Source organism: Scaptodrosophila lebanonensis, unplaced genomic scaffold (genome assembly GCF_003285725.1).
Source record: "Scaptodrosophila lebanonensis strain 11010-0011.00,11010-0021.00 unplaced genomic scaffold, SlebRS2 tig00000024-arrow-pilon, whole genome shotgun sequence".
NCBI classification, from domain to species: Eukaryota; Metazoa; Arthropoda; class Insecta; order Diptera; family Drosophilidae; genus Scaptodrosophila; species Scaptodrosophila lebanonensis.
This window is the reverse complement of record NW_022060538.1, coordinates 3,269,197-3,289,134: the sequence shown is the minus strand read 5'-3', so window position 1 is coordinate 3,289,134 and position 19,938 is coordinate 3,269,197. Positions and strand designations below refer to the sequence as shown.

Below are 19,938 nucleotides of genomic sequence, written 5' to 3'. Positions count from 1 at the left end.
TAGATAAAAAAGTGTATGCAGAAGTAGTGTTTAATACAGCTTATATTATCTCTGTCTCTAAATTCCATTCGTGGAATTAGCTATTATAAGTTTAAAATTAATAAATTCAAAACAAATATACCTATAATAGTTTGAAAAGGTCATGACCGCTAGATCTGTTCATACGACTCTGAATTTCAAAGGTATAGGAGCTAGAGACAGGAAATTGGTTATATCGTCTCCTTAATTTATGGATATGAAGAATGTATTAATATAACTTAAAAATGTGGCAAATCCATAAGATTCCACAACGACCTATCGTTTCCGTAAGCCTGGTATTCTTCTTCAAATTTTGCAATTATATTTATTCGTCAGATTTGTTGGGTTTTGAAAAGAATTTTGTAAAAGTACGGTTATGTAAGGTAAAGGTCCGTGAAGGACAAATGATGTCAATAATGAAATACAGAGTTCCATTATAAAATAAAGTCTCCTTTATTCAATCCCTCGACTAAGATTAAACTAGCTAGGGAATTGCTTAATTAACGAATTAATGCGAGATCAGGGATGCATTCGACAGGGTTACCAAAGCTGATGTATAGGTTCCCCTGCTATTACACCTTTTCCCGTTAATTGTTTGGGATTAGTTTCTGCTCCATATTTTTCGAACTTTTACAATGTCACATAACCTTCTTCCGATCAATACATAAAAACACATTTGTTTTATTGAATTGTCACTGTACCTTGTACTATACTGTATCGTATAGATTTTGCTTTGTGGCGCTTTGTTGTTTTTAGTGGTCTATGTACCCGTATTTGTGCTTCATGTGCACTTTACTGCGGCTTCTGCCACTGCGGTTGCTTCTTGAGAGGCGGCATGGCATGAGCATGCATTGCTCTTGTCTGGGTCTGGGTTATGGGTCAGCAAAAATATGGAAGAGGTCAGCGTGACGGAAAGCAAGAAAACCAACCAGCGAGCCAGCCAGCAAATCAGTCCAACAGTCCGGCATTTAATCTTGTTTTTGTGTGTTCTATGGCTACCATCTTTGGGTTTCGTCCAATTACGATAAGCAGCGACTCGAGTGCGTGTCCAAGTGCGGACAAGACAAGAAGACGAGCGCAAGATAAAAACCCGCAGAAGAACCCAGAAGTGAAAAGGGTCATGTCATAAATATTTTAAATGGCATATGAAAAGTAATTCGTTTGTTTTGAGTTTCCCATTGGAATGTCCGCACACATGTTGTTATTCCAGAGGATGAAAGGGTTGTGCATTTCTTTCTTGGGCAACAACTTGGCACAGTTTCAATGAAGATATTAAGTAAACAACAGGCGCCAAAATGCAGCATAGTTGGGTGCAGAGCCACCTGATTTATGTCTATTTGTGCTCTTTCTACAGCATTTCCGCATTTCCGTCGAGAAAAGTTGTTTGCTTAAGCAAATGGAGCCAGTCGCCAGACAGTCGAAAGATTGATAAACATGGCCAAAAAAGGGGGGAAAAAGAATAGCATTTGAATATTCATAGGAAAATTTCATTACAGTGAAAGCAGCAGCATTTTACAAATGTGTTGAAAGTAGCAGTAGCTTCCACAAGCCACTTTTTCCCAAGACCTAACAAGTTATGCAAAAACTACACGACCAAAAAGAAAACGTATCATCGCTCTCCCATCGGAAGGTATGTAAGCCCTTACTGCGCTAATGCTTTACAGAGAAATAAATGATGATCCGTAACATTTATCAATCTGAAGCTTAGCTTTTATATATTTTTCCTCCTGCTGCATACAATAGTGGTCATTTTTCACAACGAGTGCCACTTGTCTCTTTTTAAAAAAGTGTGTATTTCTGCGCAATTCCAAATTAAAACCACTTATGATTAAGATGACTTAGTTTTAGGTAACTTTTTGTTGTTGCCTCCTAATTAAAAACTAGCATGCAGGCAACATCAATCTCTTTTACAATCGGATGCAAGTTAAAAGAACGACAATTCTATAATTGTACCATCGGAACGTAGTCTGAATGTAGGGCGCGGAATAGCCAGCGATAGGAAAGACGATTTTGGCGGTCTAAATTCCTACAAAGCAGTAAATACTATGAGGACGGTGTTCAACAGGACTTAATGTGCAGCCAATACAATGCAATTTACAAGACTCAAAATAAGATACTCAGACCAACAAACAAACACTATATCGATCCGATTGTACAAGGAACTTGTAATATTTTCAGTAGTCCTATTAAAAATGTTTAAATGTTTCAGCCAACTAAATTTCTAGCTCCCTTATCCCAAATTCACTTTAGAAAACTTAGAATTAGTAGTAATAAACAAATAACATTATCGTATTATATGAAGTTAGAAATGTCATCTGTTCACCTTTAAAACGCCATTTCATTCAACATTTATATAAAAATAATTTTGTCAAAAAAATATAGAAGTAACTCACAAAATAATGCACTTATGGATTAATAATAATAAGAAAACTGAAAATTTCTAACTCCAAATGGGGAAACGGGCTCCATAAGGAATCTGATTTTTTCATCAGAATTTACTCGAATATGAATACAAAGAAAACTATTTATATTTTTAAACAGTTTCACATCAACTAAATTTGTAGTTAGTTAGAATAAATCACAGTTCTTTAGAAAACTTTTAAAGTGATACGAATCCGCTCTATACATAGCAAGGTGCATAGATCATGATATTTCTTAAAATTATTAAACACATACTATTATATTTTGTATTTGTATTATGAAAGAAAATGAACTGAAACACTTCATCGTTTAAAAGCATATAAATATAAATGTAATAGGTTTACTCACTTTTGTTTATAGCCGTAGTACCAGTGCGTGGTCTCCTTGAGTATTATGACTGCATCGCCCACATCCAAACTGAGGCGATGTGGTTTCGTCTCCTGATCAAAGTGGCTTTTGGCTGCAAAATAGAAAACAAATGGAACTCTTTAAAAACCATGACACATTATTTGTTGGGCTGGGCTACCTGTCCGACCGCAAACACAAACTAACTACAACTGAGCTGAGCTGCAAATTTAGCAATCAATGCTAATCATGTGCAGCCCGGCTAAGTTCGTGTGGCATAAGGCCACTAGGGGTTATCAATTAGCGAAATGCTGCCATGGGGGAACATCTAAAATAAAAAATGGGGTGCCGTCGCAAGCAACACGTATTTGATATGGTCGGAGTCGGACAAGCGGATGAGATGTTTGGCACTGATATTTTGTTCCGCTCCATAAAACGTGAGTGTGGCTTAATGGGTGATGAGAACTGATTTGTACATATAGGTGGGAAATGGGCCCGGATGCTAGGGCGGGTGTACGACTTCCACATCACTAAACGCTTTACTATGTTCTGTTATCAGCACTCAAGTCAAAGGAACTACAACGCAATGACGCATTTACATAACTCAAAATAACTCCAAGACGAAGAACAGAGGAGCCAGATAACGAAGATGCAGCGCAAGGCAGTGCCATGAATAAATTAAATGCACAATATAATTTATCAACAGCTTGCCACAGATGCGTTGTCGTCGTCGTCGCCGCCAAACACTTCCTCAGACCGATAATACAGTTATGATATAAAGAAACATACTATATACAAGTAGTACATAGTACGAATGCATGTATTTGTGAAGCCCAAACGCCAGTGCAAGCATGCAACAGCTGTAGGCAGCGTTGCGCGATTTGTAAGCGCTTGAGACACATACTCGTACATATGTACACACTCGTATGCACATACATACATACATATGTACATACATCCAAAAGTAACAAAAACAAAGCAAACCAAGAGCCGCGTGGCACGCCCCGGGTGGTGCTAGCGTTGCTGCGGCGTCAGTGTCCGCGTCGGTGGCGGCGTCGGTGGCAGTTTCTGCGTCAGCAGCCGCAGCAGCGTCTGCGCAACAGCTACGGTCCAATGACCGATGTGGATGGGGCTGATGAAAAGCATAACAAGCGAGAACGACCTCCACAGCGCATAAATGACGACGGCGGCAACAATAACAATAAACACACTCACTTAAACATCACAACAATTTGCAAAGAGGTATGTACACACACACACAAACAAACATACACTCTTTGTACATACAATGTACGCGTATCTATGTGTTTGCTTGCAAGCTTGTGAACAAATTTGGTCCGGCGGTCAATTGTGTGGAAAGTTAAGCGCGACGAAGCAGTGGGTCAATTGCAAAAATCAGTCGAGCATATCACCAGCCAGTCCAAAAGTTGTAAATAATATACTTGTATATACATATGTACCTCCTACACTAGATGCCATAATTAATTAAACAAACCTACAAATTAGTACGTAAAACAACTATTGAACACTGTTTCCGGAAAGTCCCTAAGCCGTGTAAGGGAACGGCAGCCTAATCCAATAGCTTAAGAAAGTAGAAATACCAGGAAATTGCATTCAAAACATTCCCATTTGATGGATGCACTTCCCGAAACGATATTCAATTACTTCGGATCCAGTTTCTTACCAATAAAAAGAGCAGTCGCATCAGTCTTCACTTAATCAGCATTGATAAAAATTAAACCATACTTTCAAGATAAGAAAGAGATATTAAGCCGAATGGGCTTAATCTAATGTATAGGATAAGAAACCTATTGAAGAGTGAAGCTACGAGTATCTATGCACCGATTTTAATAGTACGGGAAATCAAAGCAAGAAAATTGTTCAACTCAACTGCCGTACACAAAACGAAATTTAAGAATCATTAATAATGTATATGTATCGTCGTGATATTACGACATTCGATTGACACTCTTTATGACTGATAATGTATGCTATATAGAATATTCGCCAGACTCTTATGTAGTTTTGAATTTGTGAAACGTTTTTGAGATAAAAGTTATTCAGAAGCAAAATCAAGCTTGATTCATGCAACAGTTGTATAAAAGTGGGGGAAGAACGTCTAATATGATGCTAAAGGAAAATACTGACTACGGTTACTTATCTTTATTATAAATAAAATATTTTGTTATAATGTATTATATTTTCTTAAAATATAGCTTAAAGGAAAAAGAAACAAAATGCAACTTTCTAAAGTGAAAAAATGCTTTCCTGAATCTTAAAATAATGAAATACTGAAAATATTAATGAACTTATTTATGCTTTACTGAATCTATAAAAACTTAAAATATTAATAACTATATATGCTGTGATGAATCTCAAAAAAATTAAAATATTAATCATTATACATATATGCTTTTCATAGCAGATTTGAACATTCGGATTACACATTTATTTACACTTTTATTTAAAAAAAAACATTTCAATAAGTAATTCATTTTAAACAAAGAACAAAACATTTGAACTAAATTACTATTTAATTTGAATTGCATTCAGTAGACATACTGGTATGTCAACATACTTTGGCTAATGTAAGTGTAAGCCCTTGCGCGCAATTCATATTTTTTAAGGTGCCGTGTTGAACAAAATTAGCATGAGGAAATCATTCAAATATTCAAGCCCATTTACTATGCCTATATACTAAATACTATATACATATGTAGTATATTGCACAATCGACTCCACACGTGCAACTGCAAGTGCAGGAGCAGCAAGAAAATAAGTGAAAACTTATTCATTACATTATTTATAGCAAATTCCATTCGATGTTTTGCGCACTTAAGCGAAAGTCTTAGCAAAACGCCAACTAACTGGCTAATCAGCACATGAGTCATGCCAATGTCGCAGCTCCCAACGACGATGACAATGACGATGATGACGATGACGACGACGACGAAGTAGACGACGATACTGACAGGTTTAATGTTGACTTTGAGTAGCGCCTGTGCTCCAGGCAGAAACCACACCTTGCGGCTACAAACACACTTACTCCTACACACAAATGCATTTATGTATATAGCCACATGCTATATACATATATACATATTTATAGGTATACGCAGTGGTCAGGCATAATCAAAACTTCATTAAATTGAACTCATTCCCTTGCCTATCAGTTCAAGATAGGCAGATAAGTTGCCCAACCCTTTCTTCATGTGCATTATAAAGTTTGGCGTGTAACTGGTTGACTACCGGAAACAATGGCTAATGAAATGGGCTCGAGCTATAAATAAATGTAGTGGAGAAAACGGGTGAGGGAGAGACGCCAAAGTCATGGCTCAATGGCATGAGAAAAAGGGTATAAAAGTCAACAATGACAAAAGGGAAAAAATTGGAAGCAAACGCGTCAACAACACAAATGCAGTTCAGGTAGTCCACAGGTAGCTGGACAGATCAGGCAGAGAGCTAGACACAACAACAACAACAACGACGACAGCCACAACAATGCCAGCTTTTGCAATGCCATGCAATGTGTTGACAAATTAACCAATTGAGGCAAGAAATTTGTAGCTACGTGTGGCTCTAAGAGCCAGTTTTAGTAATTAGAAGTACTTTAACTTAATTATACGATTCCATTATACTTAGTTGGCAGTATTTAAGATTAGCGTTTAACCGCAAGCAATTCTGCTGACATCAGCCTTTTTAGACATTTTGACAACAAAGTTGCAAGAAAATGATTAAGTACTTTGTTTTAAAACCAGAGGCGTGTTAAATAAAAAAATTAAAATACTGCTCTTTTTATTTTGTTCTTCTTAAGTATCTAGGCATGTATATAAAGAGGTTTATTTACAGACTCAAAGCTTTGTATATACAAATATTTATACACTTTCGTTTATTGTCAATTCAGAAAATATTTCAAATTCTACTCAAGTGGCTAAAAAGACTTGCTTAAACATTTAACAACTTCGTTTTTGTTTTGGAAATTAGAATACGTTAACATTTCATCATATGACGATGTTCAGCACCAAATATAATTTTAAAGGATCTGTTTGATTGAATTATATATACTTGTAGATAAGTATATACAATTAAATATATTAAATTAAATAGCCTCATAGACAAATAGAACTGTTTTAGCCATTTTTTTAAATTACTTTAAGATAAGGACTGATTTTAGCAGCAATTCTCAAGATCTTCTATTGAATGCTCAGAAGAACTAGTTCCGCGAATTAACTAAATTGCGCACCTCTAATGCTTTGGTGTAGGAGTGTGATGGGTGATTATGTCTTTCTTTTGCTGACAGCAGCGGATGCAGCTGCGGTAGCTGAATACTAAATCCCCCTCCGGCCCCTCTGCCCAATTAATAGGTCCCCAATAAGCGACTTTAGGCGAAGCACGTGCGCTGCGTGTGCGCTACAAAGTGCATAAAAGTCTGGCTGTTCAATGTTGCCCACAAAGAAGATAAAACCAGCTGAAAACGACAACAATAACAACAACAATTTGCAATAACAAAATCCAACTGTAAAGAAAATGTATAGTTGAATACAAAATATGAGGAAAATGAAATGAACAAAAAAAAACAAGAGAGAACGCTACAGTCGAGCAAGCCCGACAGTGTAATACCCTGTACCCAGGTAAACTTGCGTCACTGAGTTATATGCGCCCATAGCAGCAGCAAAAAGAGGAAGAAGAAGAGCGAACTTGTTGCTGCAGTTTGTGGGGGTTGTACTGGCGAGAATTTGTTTTGTTTTCTTAGAATTGACCGAATTGAATAAAATTGTATACAACAGTAGACAATTATATATAAATTATGTGTGCAAAGTTTGGTTTAGGTAGCATTTGAAATGTGGGCGCAATTGACGAAATTCTGTAGCGGGGGAAGGGGGGGAAAATTCCAAAAAATAAAATAAACTCGTCCTTACTTGGACCTAGGACAATCTGGATGCCAACTTTGGTTATTCTAGCTTTTATAGTTTCTGAGATCCTCGCGTTCATCCAGACGGACGGACAGGCGGACGGACATGTCTAGATCGATTTCTCTCGTCATGCTGATCAAGAATATATATACTTTATGGGGTCGGAGATGCTTCCTTCTGTATGTTACATACTTTGCACAGACCTAATATACCCTTTTTACCCTACGGGTACAGGGTATAACAACAACAGCTACAATGTTGGTTCGTCATCAAGCGACGTCGACGGCCATATAATCGTGACTGTCCAACGAGCGCTGCGGCAGCGATCTCGACTGCGCAGTCGACTGACTGGCTCATTTCGAATTTCAGGTTTAAATAGCGCCGTTTTATATACAGACTTACTAATACTTCAAACATACATACATACATATACATACGTACAAACTATGGCAGTTTTGTTCAGACAAATAAACGTACATACATATGTATGTGTTTGTGTGTGTGTGTGTTTTATTTGCTCGCTTCTGTTTGTGGCGCATCTAAGCTCGTTTGCTTTGCTTTTTGGGCTTTTGTTCTAAGGCTAAGCTAAAGTCTAGCTATATAGCTTAGATAAACTAAGCATTAGAGAGATACACACATGAGTGGATGGATACAGATACATACACGCTTATGCACATGGTTGTACAATAAGCAAGTTTCGAGGGTCAATTATAATGGTTCTCAACAGTTAAAACATTTCGTTGGCAATTAATAACAGCACACACAAAATGTCTATCTGTGTTACATACACATACTTGTACATATGTACATATGTGTAAATTATCTATACATACTATGTATATGCTTTTAAAATTCTATAGCAATCGCTGGCTAAATAACTTTTAATGGGTGTGCTCAAATAACAGTCTTTTGTTCCCCTTTGTATCTGTTTTTGAAATTCCTCTTCTATTTTTTTGCATAATTGCCATTAAACATGCCCAAGATTCTTCAACCACAAGTACAAAACGTGTTGCGCATTTTTACGGCCCTGGCTAAAAGATATAAAATAAAGCACAATGCAGACCTTATTTGTAGATAATATTTTATGGCATAACGAAGTATTCATAAGATACCAGAGAACATAAGGCAGTAGTTGACAGTTACAGCAAATGGCGCCGCGCTCGTAAAACCCAAACAAGTACAAAGAAAAAAGAATTACCTAAAAATTAGACACAGCGGGTAGAAACAATGTTGATAATTCCATGATGACTTGTCATCATAAAAGTAGAAATATGGATATAAAAACACAAACTTGACCTATTTTACAGGCGAGCGAAGAAAACCCGAAAATAAATCAGAACTGTTCTAGGTAGCAACGCATTTGTAGTGAATGGCATAACCAAACTGGAAATTAAACAAAGACTAGATGAGATTTAAATAAAACACCAGTTATAATATTTCTAGCTTGACCAAACTAACCCGCAATCGTACAAAAGGGGTGGAGCCAAAGAATATCAAAGCAAGCTTACATTTCATGGGTTGACTTTAAGTTTTGTTTCGTCTACTGAAAGAATAATACAGACTTTCCTATCCTGATGTTGCAGATAACCACTTTAGTAAAGCTAGTTCTCATACTTCTCCAACTCTTTTACTCCAGTGCACCCTCTTACTGATTGATCCCCGATCAATGGAAAACATTTACATATTTAATTATAATTGTAAATATATAAAAATATTCTTTTTCAATTTGAATTTTAAGCCTAAAATGCCATGATTATTTTTAATATTTAAATAAATTGTGCTAGGACCTTTAAAAGTCATTAAGGATGGAATAGAAAAGCCTTTCAAGCTTGAATTAAATGAATAAATGAAGATTGAGAAGCTCAGTAATGTTATTATATTCGATATAATGTATATATACTCGACTTCTACGGGTAACAGAAATCAGACATCACCTCAATTGATGATCTAAGAATCATATTATCCAAACATATTTGTACTTACATTAACTGAATAAGTAAACAATATCTATGTATTAATAGATTTGATAGCTGAAAAAACTTTGCCGTGTTGCTGATACTTGGATGGACCCAGAACGAGAATTCATCGTGGTAAATTGAAGCCAAACATCAAGTAAAGCCTTTGTACATCATTGTAAGAAAATGTAGAAGCTCGCTAACTGAAACCAGTTTTCAGCGCCACGACCAAGGCACGCATGACGCATTCGCCCGCCTCGAAAGCGCGGCATGACACATCCAATGATCCAACGGACGGCATCTACTGCTGCTGCTGCCACCCACCGATGAACGAACCGAGAGTCATGGTTGCCAACTTTCTAGATATATTTACTTTTACATTGGCAACCAATTGATTTGGCTCATGGAGCGCTAACGAAAGGAGCCACGCTTAAGCCAATTTATGCTTAATTAAGCAATTTTAGCATAGAAACGTCATCCCAAGATCTCATGAGCGATTACCCGATGCACAAGGGCCCCAGACGGCAATCTTTGACATTGGCAATCTTCAATGTGCAATAAAAACATCAGCCTCCAGTGGGGGCATAAAATTACCAGCATTGAGGTCGTACGTCCACCCTCAAGCAAATGATGTTGTTGACAACAATGGCCACGATTGAATTTCAATTTACAAAAAGCTTTTGATTCCAAATTGGAAAGCTGAGATTTCTGTTCATAGTGGGTGAATGCAATGGCCGGGAGGAGGAGGAGGGGGATGGAGAAGGCAAAAATTGCTTTTAGTAGTTTGCGCAAGTTCTCTGAAGGGCTGACAGACAGTGGTTGTTGTTCTTATTGCTGTTGATATGCATATGTATAGTAATTCTAAGCTAGCGAACAAACAAACTGCACTGTGAAAAATATATTGCACTAATTTGTTGAAGGAAGTAAAGATGTGTAAAAAACTTCTTTAAACCTTTGATATAAGAGCTCGAAATTTAGTTAAGTTGTTTTATAATATTTATGTTATATTCTTTTGTCAAATTTGTACATTGTTCGATTTAATATTTCGCCATTAAATTCGACTTACTTTATTTGTTAAACTATATTCCAAACTTATAACCTCCTCGTATGGTTTGGAGGCTAAAACTTAGGTACTTAAGCTACAGCCAGTTTTGCAAATAATTTGAACACAAATTTGTGTTATTTTGTTAATAGGCTTTGAAAAGTGACTTCCAAAGTTGATTGACACATTAGAAAACTACATTTAAGTATGAAATTTCTATTGGTTTTAATTGAAGATGAATTTTGTTCATGAATGTTAAATTTTACAAGCTTTTGTATCCTTTTTTTGCCTGTCTTATGCCTCTATTGGAATACAAATATACCTAGTTAGACTACAATTTCTGACAGCGGCAAACGGGTTAACTGAATCCGGGTCTTTAAACTTTTAAAACAGTTAGTTTTGCCACCAAAAGAAGCTACTAAAAATATAATAATAACTTCACTAAATCTGACAGTTTGGTAATTGGTACAATCCTTGCCATTCCCCACTTTAGGCCTGTTTCCTTTCTCTTAGCAGGGGACGAAAACTACATATATAATTTTTCAAAGTGTATGCGACGAGCTGTAAAATGTCGGCTAATGCTTTTTACTGTGGGGGTGGCTTGCTGCTTGTCTGCTGTTAGATTTTACGATATAAAAACAAGCGTTTATGAACATTTCACAAAATCGGACAATACGCACTTAAACATACATACATTTGTATGTACGTGTGAGTACATAAACAGTACACATGTAGTGCTTACATACAAGGTTTATTTATCTTTCAAATTAGAGAGTGGCAGGAGGCCATAATTTGCCGGCATTCTTGGGCAATTTTCGGATTTGTAGCTGTTGCTGAAATCTACATAGCCATGTGTGGAGCTATCGTGGGTGAGTAAATAGATGGCTTGTTTATGGCCCAATACGTGGAGCTGATAAGCGTTTCGGCTATTTTATGGCTGACACACGCTCGCCGTTAGTTTTTCCTCTTTCTGTCATGCTTGGCCAGAATCAGGCTAAAAATTTGGTCGTTTGTTCGTTCGGTATAGGTTTCACCGAACAAAATGGAAAGCTTTTCCAATTATGCAAATTAAAAAGTATTTCATGCGCCACAAAAAATAACGAGCATGAACATTTTAATTGAATGAGAGGAAAAAACCCCCAGCTGTGCCAACAACTCCAATTCACTTTTCAATGCACACACAGCCTCATTAAGTTTTGCCTCTGCTTTGTAGTTGTTGTTTGCGTTTCCTTACAAATTTAGAAGTAAGAAGAACACACGGATGCGTGTATGCAAAGAAAGCGGCCCCAAGTCAAAAACTGAACAGAAAAGTGTAAACAGCGCGAGCGGCAGGGCAGTTGGCAAAAGGGGAGGGGCTGCCAAGTACGGAGAGGGGTGGGGGAATCGGAGGCTAGCTGCAGGTGCAACAGCTGGAAAAAAACTAGAGCCAATGAACAGTCGAGTACTGCGGCGTCGGCAGCCCGCAGGGCAAAAGTTGACAGCAACTACACAAATCATTAAATATACACACGAATACGAATTCTTGCACACATGCGAAGAGAAGTGTGTATGTGTGTGCGTAGACAGCCCCTAGTGTGGCTTCTTATGTGCTGCGGTATGGGCTGAATTTTAACTCCTGCAGCGCTTTAAGAGGAAAGATACCTGAAAACTTTTATAACTTCTTTAGCAACATTAGACATAGTAATAGCAGTAGTAAATAGTAATGAAAAACTTCGAAAAAGTGCTGGTCTGATCCACAAATAATTATATTTCATATTTATTTGTTGTTTTCTATATCTTTATTAACAAACAAGAGAGGGATGGTTGATTCGAGTGGGCTCAGAAAAAAAAACAAAACTTGATCTGCCTAGGGCTGTGGGGAACCCGAATACCAAGATTGGTTATTCTAGCTCTTTTGTTTGCTAAAATTATTGCGCTCCTACAGACAGACGGACGCTGGACATGACTATATCGACTCGTCTTGTCATACTGATCAAGAATATATATATTTTTAGGCCTGTCACGCCTACTTCTATATGTCATACACATTCGCACTAAACTAGTACACCCTTTAGCCTTTAGGTAAAGAGGAAAAAAAAACCCTATTACAAACAGAGAATTAGACCTATTTATATTAATGTATTTGTTGAACCTGCTAACAATGAAACGTTACTACACTGATATAAGCAAGCAATTTCCCTATAGCGAGTAATGATTTCCCCTTTTCCATTTACAGTGTTTACATTATTTAAACACCTTCGGACATAGGTATAATGTATGTAAGTACTTGTCGCTGTAACAACAAGTTTGTAAAATCTTGTGGTTTGTGGGACACATGTATTACTTTTTATCGTATTTCGAAATACATTGCACGTAGCTGGCGAGCATTCTTCCCATTTTATTTATGTTTTTTCTATTTGCCGAAACGTTTGTATGTTGCTTAAACGTTATAGATCGCAGTCGGTAAGGCTAAGAAAAAGGTAAATAAAAAGTGAACAAAAAATGCGCGATTTCGATAAGAAAAATATGTAACTATAAAAACTGATAAAAACCGTCAAGGGGCTCTTTTGGAAAATGGCTGCATTTTGTCGCTGCCCAAGGGGATTTTTTTTTATTTTGGTAATCTTGATAGGCAGAAGTTGGAAGAGAAGCACTCGCATTGTGGTGTTTGTTTGTTTGTTTGGAAGCAACAACAACAAAAACTGTCATTGAAACATCAATGCCGTTTGTAATCTAATTTCGTATCTAAATATTAGGTATTCGCTGCAAAAAGATTAAATATATTTGCGCCACTTTTCTGCCGACTGTCGCTGCCACACCCACCCGCGTGCCATGCGAAGCGACAAGCGTAAAATACGAATATAATTCAATAGTTAGTACAAGCAGAGAGTAACGCAAACATGTGTAAATAACAAGCGAGCAACAATAATGTGAAAATATGGAGTGCCTGAGCTGAGTGCCCCAATACCCTATACCATATTGTATATCAGCTTGAATGAAATGGTCGTTTGGAGGCAAATGAAATAGAGTTGGCTTTATTTGTCTGCGTGAGCCCTAAAATTTTGTAAACTAAAAATGCGTCTACCACCAAATGCGAAATTAAACAATGGATTTTCTTTAAATTATTTTGAAAGAATTAGAACAATCTAGAATTTTTATTTACAAATATAGTGAACTGAATTTAATCTTTAATCTAATTTATACCATTTTGTACGATTTCCTTATCTTACAAGATCTTCAAAATATATTAATTTAGAACATTTAGGTGTAAAATTTGCCACACCTTAAAATTATAAAATATTCTGCAAAGCAAGCGTTATTTTATTTATAAATAAATTTATTTAAAATAAATAAAATATTTTCATAGCGCTTGAATAGATTTGATAAACATGTTGAAAATCTTTACAATTTTTGAGCTTTTTAGAGAAATTGTAATCAGCCAAAGTTGAAGAGTACATTTAAAAGTTGCATTTGGTTGCCTTAGAAACATTCTTTTCAAAAAGGCGTTTCAAAATATTTTCTTTTTTAACTTATTGCGATCGAAGAGAGGGTGTGCTATAGAAGACACGCCCGGTTCGTTTAAATGTTACGTTCATTTGAGCGAATTCGTGGTGGTGTGAAATAAATTCAAATGGGCAGATAGGGGTGTGTATGTGTGTGTGTTGTACGTATGTCCATGTGTACGTTTACCTGTGCTATCTCTATTGAACATTATTTTGAATGGAGCGCAAAAAGAGCAGCACGAAAATGTGCCGACAATAAAAAATTCACACGTTTATGTACATACTATACATCTATATGTATGTATGTATGTGTCTATATACTTGCATGTGTATGAACATTTGGACAATGGACAGACTGACTGGCAAACAGACAGAAATAAGCAGGTCGGGAGTGCATTAGCTATTTCATGGTCATTGCCAATGAATAGAGGATTTGACGTGTGAATGCACACCACATAGAACATGCAGCTATAAAAAATAGATACAATCCGATGCGATGCGATGTTTGGCAGCATTAAATGTGCAAAGGCCTCAGTCGACGTCGCAGCGTCTCTGCCGCTGCTGCTGTGGCAAGTGAGTGCACACAGTGGCCGCCGGCAACGGTCAAGCAGCACTCTGGAAAAACAAGTTTTTCGTTTTCATGGGCAAACTTCCATAAAAACTGTGTTGAAAAGAACGTATTTTCAAAGATGAAGAGGCTGGAAAAACAGGATGATGCTTGGCATTAAAGAAAAACGAAATTAATGTGCTGCTTGAAAAGGAACCCAGAAAAACAAAATGCATCTCACTATGAGAATGTGTGTGTACGTGTCTGTGAGGGAGAAGAAACAGGAAAATGTTGACATAGCGACCACATGGCCAGAGCCTCACAACCATGACAGGGAGATGATGAGAGTGCAAGCGAGAAGGTGCAACAAGTTAACGTAATGCAGGCACAGACACAGCAGGGGAACAAATGTGCGCGCAACAGCAACAACAATAATAACAACAACAATCAAAGTAAGCACACTTGAGAGCAAGCAAGGTAACGCAGGGAACTGAGCACAACTTGCGGGTGAGAATTTTTAAGCAGCACTCGTGCTTATTGTTGTTGTTGCGCTCTGCATGTAGGCGGCTACAGTTCTGGGAACATAAGCAACACTTTATACATCAGTATACATGTGTATTTGATTTTATGTATGCATCTACGACTGTTTGTTTTCAGCAATGATTTTGTTGAAATATTCATGAATTGGCGCAATTTGTTTAATTAAACACTTTTACGTGCGTATGTATACAACACGCCCGCGCATTCCATCTTCGAATAACAAAATTCACTGGAGATACTGTTGCTCGCGTTGCGGCTTATTCTTTTACACACTACCCGCCAACAAAAATAAATAAATGTTTCTACACTCACCAATGCCAAATGCCTGCTTAGCATTGCAATCGCTCCACACCGTCATTTTTGTTGTTTTCCTTAACTTTTACCACGCATTCACATACATACACAAACAGATACCGCTACATACATAGATAGGCGGATAGAGTACACTTTCGTTTGCAAATTAAAAAGAAAAGAAAACGACACGCGAAATATGAAATCAGATACAATTAAGTTAAGCAACACGTAGTTGAATTTCGTTTTTTATATTGCCACCGAAAACATTGGCATTCAGCTTTTTTTGATTACTTAATTTCTATGTTTTTTTTTCTATAACAACACACGTTAAAAACATAAAACAATAACATCAACTATTGCACAAGTGCATGAATTTTTTACTCTTTCCATTTAAATTCTATTGCACTTTACGTGTTGTTGTTGTTTCACTTGTGATCCCGTTTTGGGAGTTGGCCGCTGCCGCCACTCGGCATTTAATCTTTGCTCACGCTCCCGCACACACACGCGAGCATTTTGCACTGCGTATAGTTTGCTTACAATTAATTAATTAAATAAAATCAAGCGTGTGCATCACATACACGACCCGCTCTTTTCAACTGTTGCTCGGCTACTGAATTGAGATGATTGTGAATGGAAGGCTGGAGTCAAAACACCGACAGTGTGGCCACTTCATATGGAGCATGCTGCCACACTAATTCAAAAAGAAGTTGCAAAGCAGTCTGGCAGCCATTTCTGGGTTTAAAAATTATATCTGCCGTTTTGATAACTTGTAACTTTTTCAGAACTCCAATATCTAATATGTTTGGGTTAGATATAATATAAGCAATTAAAAGGAAAAACAGGTTATTCTTTAACGCTGCTGATTAATGATCTGTTACCAACAGTATTAACGGACAGTTAAGAAGGGAACACCCATTCCTTTTATACAATTGAAACACCATATAAATAAAATTAAATTGTACATTTTTAATAAAATTAAATAATCAATGTCTGCATTTAAATTGTGCGATTCTCGTACCAAGTACCTAACCGCTGGCAAATCGAGAATTAATTTGTGAAATATTGAAAAAATTACAATTTTTTTGATTTAAATTGTGAAATTTCTGAAAAATAAATACAAATATTGTGGGCGCCATTCTATGCGATTCTCATACGAAGTACCTAAGCGCTGGCAAATCGAGAATTAATTTGTGATATTTTGAAAAAAAAATTAAAAAACTTGTGTCTAAATTTCAGCTTCCTAGCTTTCACCGTTTGAGCTGTGCGTTGATTGCCAATCAGTCAAGTAGGACAAACTGTTTTATATATAGAGATTATGTACAAGTTCTGCTCCAGCGCGCATTATAATTAAGTGAAACATTTAATAAATACAACGATTTTATTTAAGTGCCTAGTGTTGGTAAATGGTAAATGAATTGAATTAGAAAATACAAACAATGGACAAATATAGTAAAACTTGAATTGGAATTGACATAATCAGCAAATGCGATAAAGCATCTTGCGTTGCATTCTGTGCTGCAGTTCGCCGCGACGAATCATCGTATGAATGACTTTCATTACAGTGCGCTCCTCGTACTTTTGTCGCAAGAAATCCTAAGATTGCACATTGGTGAGAAAACGATATTAGATTATGGCGTATGAAGTGCTCACCTGCAGGATGTTCTGCTCCGACACCTGAGAGCCGATGGCAAAACGACGCTTCAGTTGCTTCTCAATACGGTTAAGTGTTTCCTGATCCTCCTCGGTGGTGAAACCTTCAGCTCCAGCCAGACTGCCAGTCATGGCTGCATCCAGAGTAGACACCTGAAACAGACGCAGCGCCTCGTTGACATGCTCATCGGTGGCAAAGGGCAGCAAACGCATTTTGGCCAACGACTCGGATATGCGAATCACAGCCTCGAGCTGACGCACAGTAATCGGAATGCTTAAGCGTTTGTCAGCCGCCTTTTCCTGTTGTCCGGCGCCAGTGCGCATCAAAACATAACGGCTCTTCAGTTTCTCACCGGCAGCTTCACTGAGTCGAGGCCCACAGTGGGTGCGACAATAATGTATGTATTTCTTGAACATGGACAACGAAATCTCGCCCTCTGCCGGCTCTGAAGGTGCCGACTTGTTGGAACTAAGATGCACATTGATAATATGCTTGGCCATCGTTATGTCGCGTGCCTCATCGTGCACGTCCTTGACGATGAATATCATGTCGAAACGCGACAGAATGGTGGGCATAAAATCGATATTATCCTCGCCCTTAGTGTCATCCCAACGACCGAATATGGAGTTCGCCGCTGCCAAAACTGAGCAGCGGGAATTTAAAGTCGTAGTTATACCAGCCTTGGCAATGGATATGGTTTGTTGTTCCATGGCCTCGTGTATGGCAACACGATCATCCTCACGCATTTTATCGAACTCATCAATGCACACAACGCCTCCATCGGCCAGGACCATGGCGCCACCTTCCATGACGAAATTACGCTGCAAAGACGTATTCATTATAAACAAAGCTCCTGATTATGCCGGGTTTACGTATATTCTATACAACCCTTTACTTAAATTAGCTCCACTTACTGTATGCGGATCCTTCATTACCGATGCTGTTAAGCCGGCCGCGCTGGAACCCTTTCCAGAGGTGTAAACGCCAATTGGGGCGACCCTCTCCACAAATTTCAGCAGCTGGGATTTCGCAGTACCGGGATCACCCAAGAGCAGGACATTAATGTCACCACGGCGGCATAGGCCATCGGGCAAACGCTTTCGTGAACCTCCAAATAGCATGCATGTAATGGCCTTTTTAATGTCATTGGAGCCAAAGATGCTGGGCGCCAATGATTGCGACAAGCGCTCATATATGTCACCAGAGGCAGCCATGCGGCGAAAAGCTTCCTCTTCATCAGATGTAATATTACTATAGCGTGAAATGGCACCAGCGCCTTCTGTATCCACAGTTATACCCACTACACGCATGTAGGGCGCGCGCACACCAACCACGGCTTTTTCACGCCCGTCATGGCGGGATGGCTTGCCTACCTTGCGAATAGAATAAATGCCTTGGATGAGGACGCGATTTCCGGGCACAACACGTTCGCAAAGCGAGCGATCGCAGAAGAGCTGCAGATGCCGAGGAATCTCGCCCTGTGGCACAAAATCAGGCAATTCCTGCAGCTTAAGCGTTTGAAAGTCAACACATTTGCACTTGTCCGGCATTATGAAAAACGGATCGAGGGGGCACTTAGGGCGTCCCGCTTGCTCCGCTGTGCACTTCCGCGGCAAGGCATATCCCTCCAGGCCAGGATTAACTTTCAGATTCGGAATCACTGTGCTGCACGATCGACACATAATGGACATGCGAGTGGCCTTAGCGCGAATGCCGGATGCAGCCACAATTATACCGGCAATTTTTACCAGACGCGATACGCTGTCCGACTTCAGTTCACGAATATTTGTTGGATTGGCGCTGGAAGAGAGTAGAATTTGGATATCATGCATGTGCTCCTCGTGTTCGGGACGAGGTGCAGTTATTTCATCGGCCACCTCTCGCGCAGCTTCTTCAAAGATTTGCAAGTGCTCCGTGGGCTGCTTATTTAGCTTATCCGCCAGTGTCTCGTCAAAGCCGACCACATCCTCCATTTCGACTTCCAGAAAGTAACGCCCATTAAGGTAATTGCGCTTTAGGGTATCGCTGCAAATGAACGCAAATAATATAGCCGATTTCACCAAATTAAATTAAATGTTTTTACCGGTATTTATAGAAGAAATTGTCTTCATTGAAAGTGCGCAGGAACTCCTTGTACTTTTTCTTTACGGCCTGCAAACTGATTTGGGCCCCATCCTGCTGCTGATCACCTCCAAAATTATCAGAAAAGAATACACCAGCTTCATCAAATCCCTCCATTGTTATGGTTTTTAAACGCAGACACCAGAAACTGAACTTCCTTAACAAGAGAATTTTAGTGCGTTCGCTGAATGAATGCACGCCACAAAACCGCCTTTGCGCGCGCAAATTAGAGCTACAACATATGTTTGAATATCGATACCACATAAATTACGTTAATCGATGATTGGTGGCTTGGTTAAGATAACAGCGCGTTGGCTGACATCACATCTAACAAGCAATACATTCAGGGCTGGCGGATTACGTGAACTTTCTGTCATGGTAAAAACAATCCAGAATCATCAGCCAGAAGTTAGACTATGTATATAAATATAAAAATGAAGTACGTATTGTAGTTGAATTAGATAAAATATTTGGATATCGTTTCAGCGTAAACTCCAATTTTTACGTATGTATGTAATTTAATGGAACCTATTTGTAAATGATGCCGAATTTATTTAAGAAAACAGTTCCCAATGATCGCAAACCGTGGATTTGGATCTAGATTTAATC

At 38.2% G+C, this 19,938-nt stretch overlaps 2 protein-coding genes across 3 annotated transcripts in view; both read right to left on the bottom strand.

Annotated features, from left to right (window-relative positions):
* LOC115620464 (dedicator of cytokinesis protein 1) overlaps positions 1-16,148 on the bottom strand; it is a 29,324-nt gene extending 13,176 nt beyond the window's left edge. For both annotated transcript variants that reach the window (XM_030513695.1, XM_030513696.1), the window contains exons 1-2: positions 15,576-16,148; positions 2,788-2,899 (exon numbers count right to left, since the gene is read on the bottom strand). In XM_030513695.1, the coding sequence (XP_030369555.1) occupies positions 2,788-2,899; positions 15,576-15,621 (158 nt within the window). In that variant the 5' untranslated portion in view covers positions 15,622-16,148. The remainder of the gene's footprint in view (positions 1-2,787; positions 2,900-15,575) is intronic.
* Positions 16,149-16,916: 768 nt separating this feature from the next.
* LOC115620888 (DNA replication licensing factor Mcm5) lies at positions 16,917-19,521 on the bottom strand. The gene is made up of 4 exons (XM_030514370.1): positions 19,292-19,521; positions 18,123-19,233; positions 17,208-18,029; positions 16,917-17,150 (listed from the first exon to the last, which is right to left on the bottom strand). The coding sequence occupies exons 1-4, from the start codon at positions 19,444-19,446 to the stop codon at positions 17,034-17,036; spliced, it is 2,205 nt and encodes a 734-aa protein (XP_030370230.1). The 5' UTR covers positions 19,447-19,521; the 3' UTR covers positions 16,917-17,033.
* Between the last annotated feature and the right edge of the window lie 417 nt (positions 19,522-19,938).

Excerpts from the sequence above, each read along its gene's own strand:
- LOC115620888 (XM_030514370.1), bottom strand. The coding sequence starts at position 19,446 with ATGGAGGGATTTGATGAAGCTGGTGTATTCTTTTCTGATAATTTTGGA. Across the intron at positions 19,234-19,291 it reads AATTTCTTCTATAAATACCG|CGATACCCTAAAGCGCAATT; the intron begins GTAAAAACATTT and ends GTTCATTTGCAG. Across the intron at positions 18,030-18,122 it reads TAATGAAGGATCCGCATACA|CGTAATTTCGTCATGGAAGG; the intron begins GTAAGTGGAGCT and ends ACGTCTTTGCAG.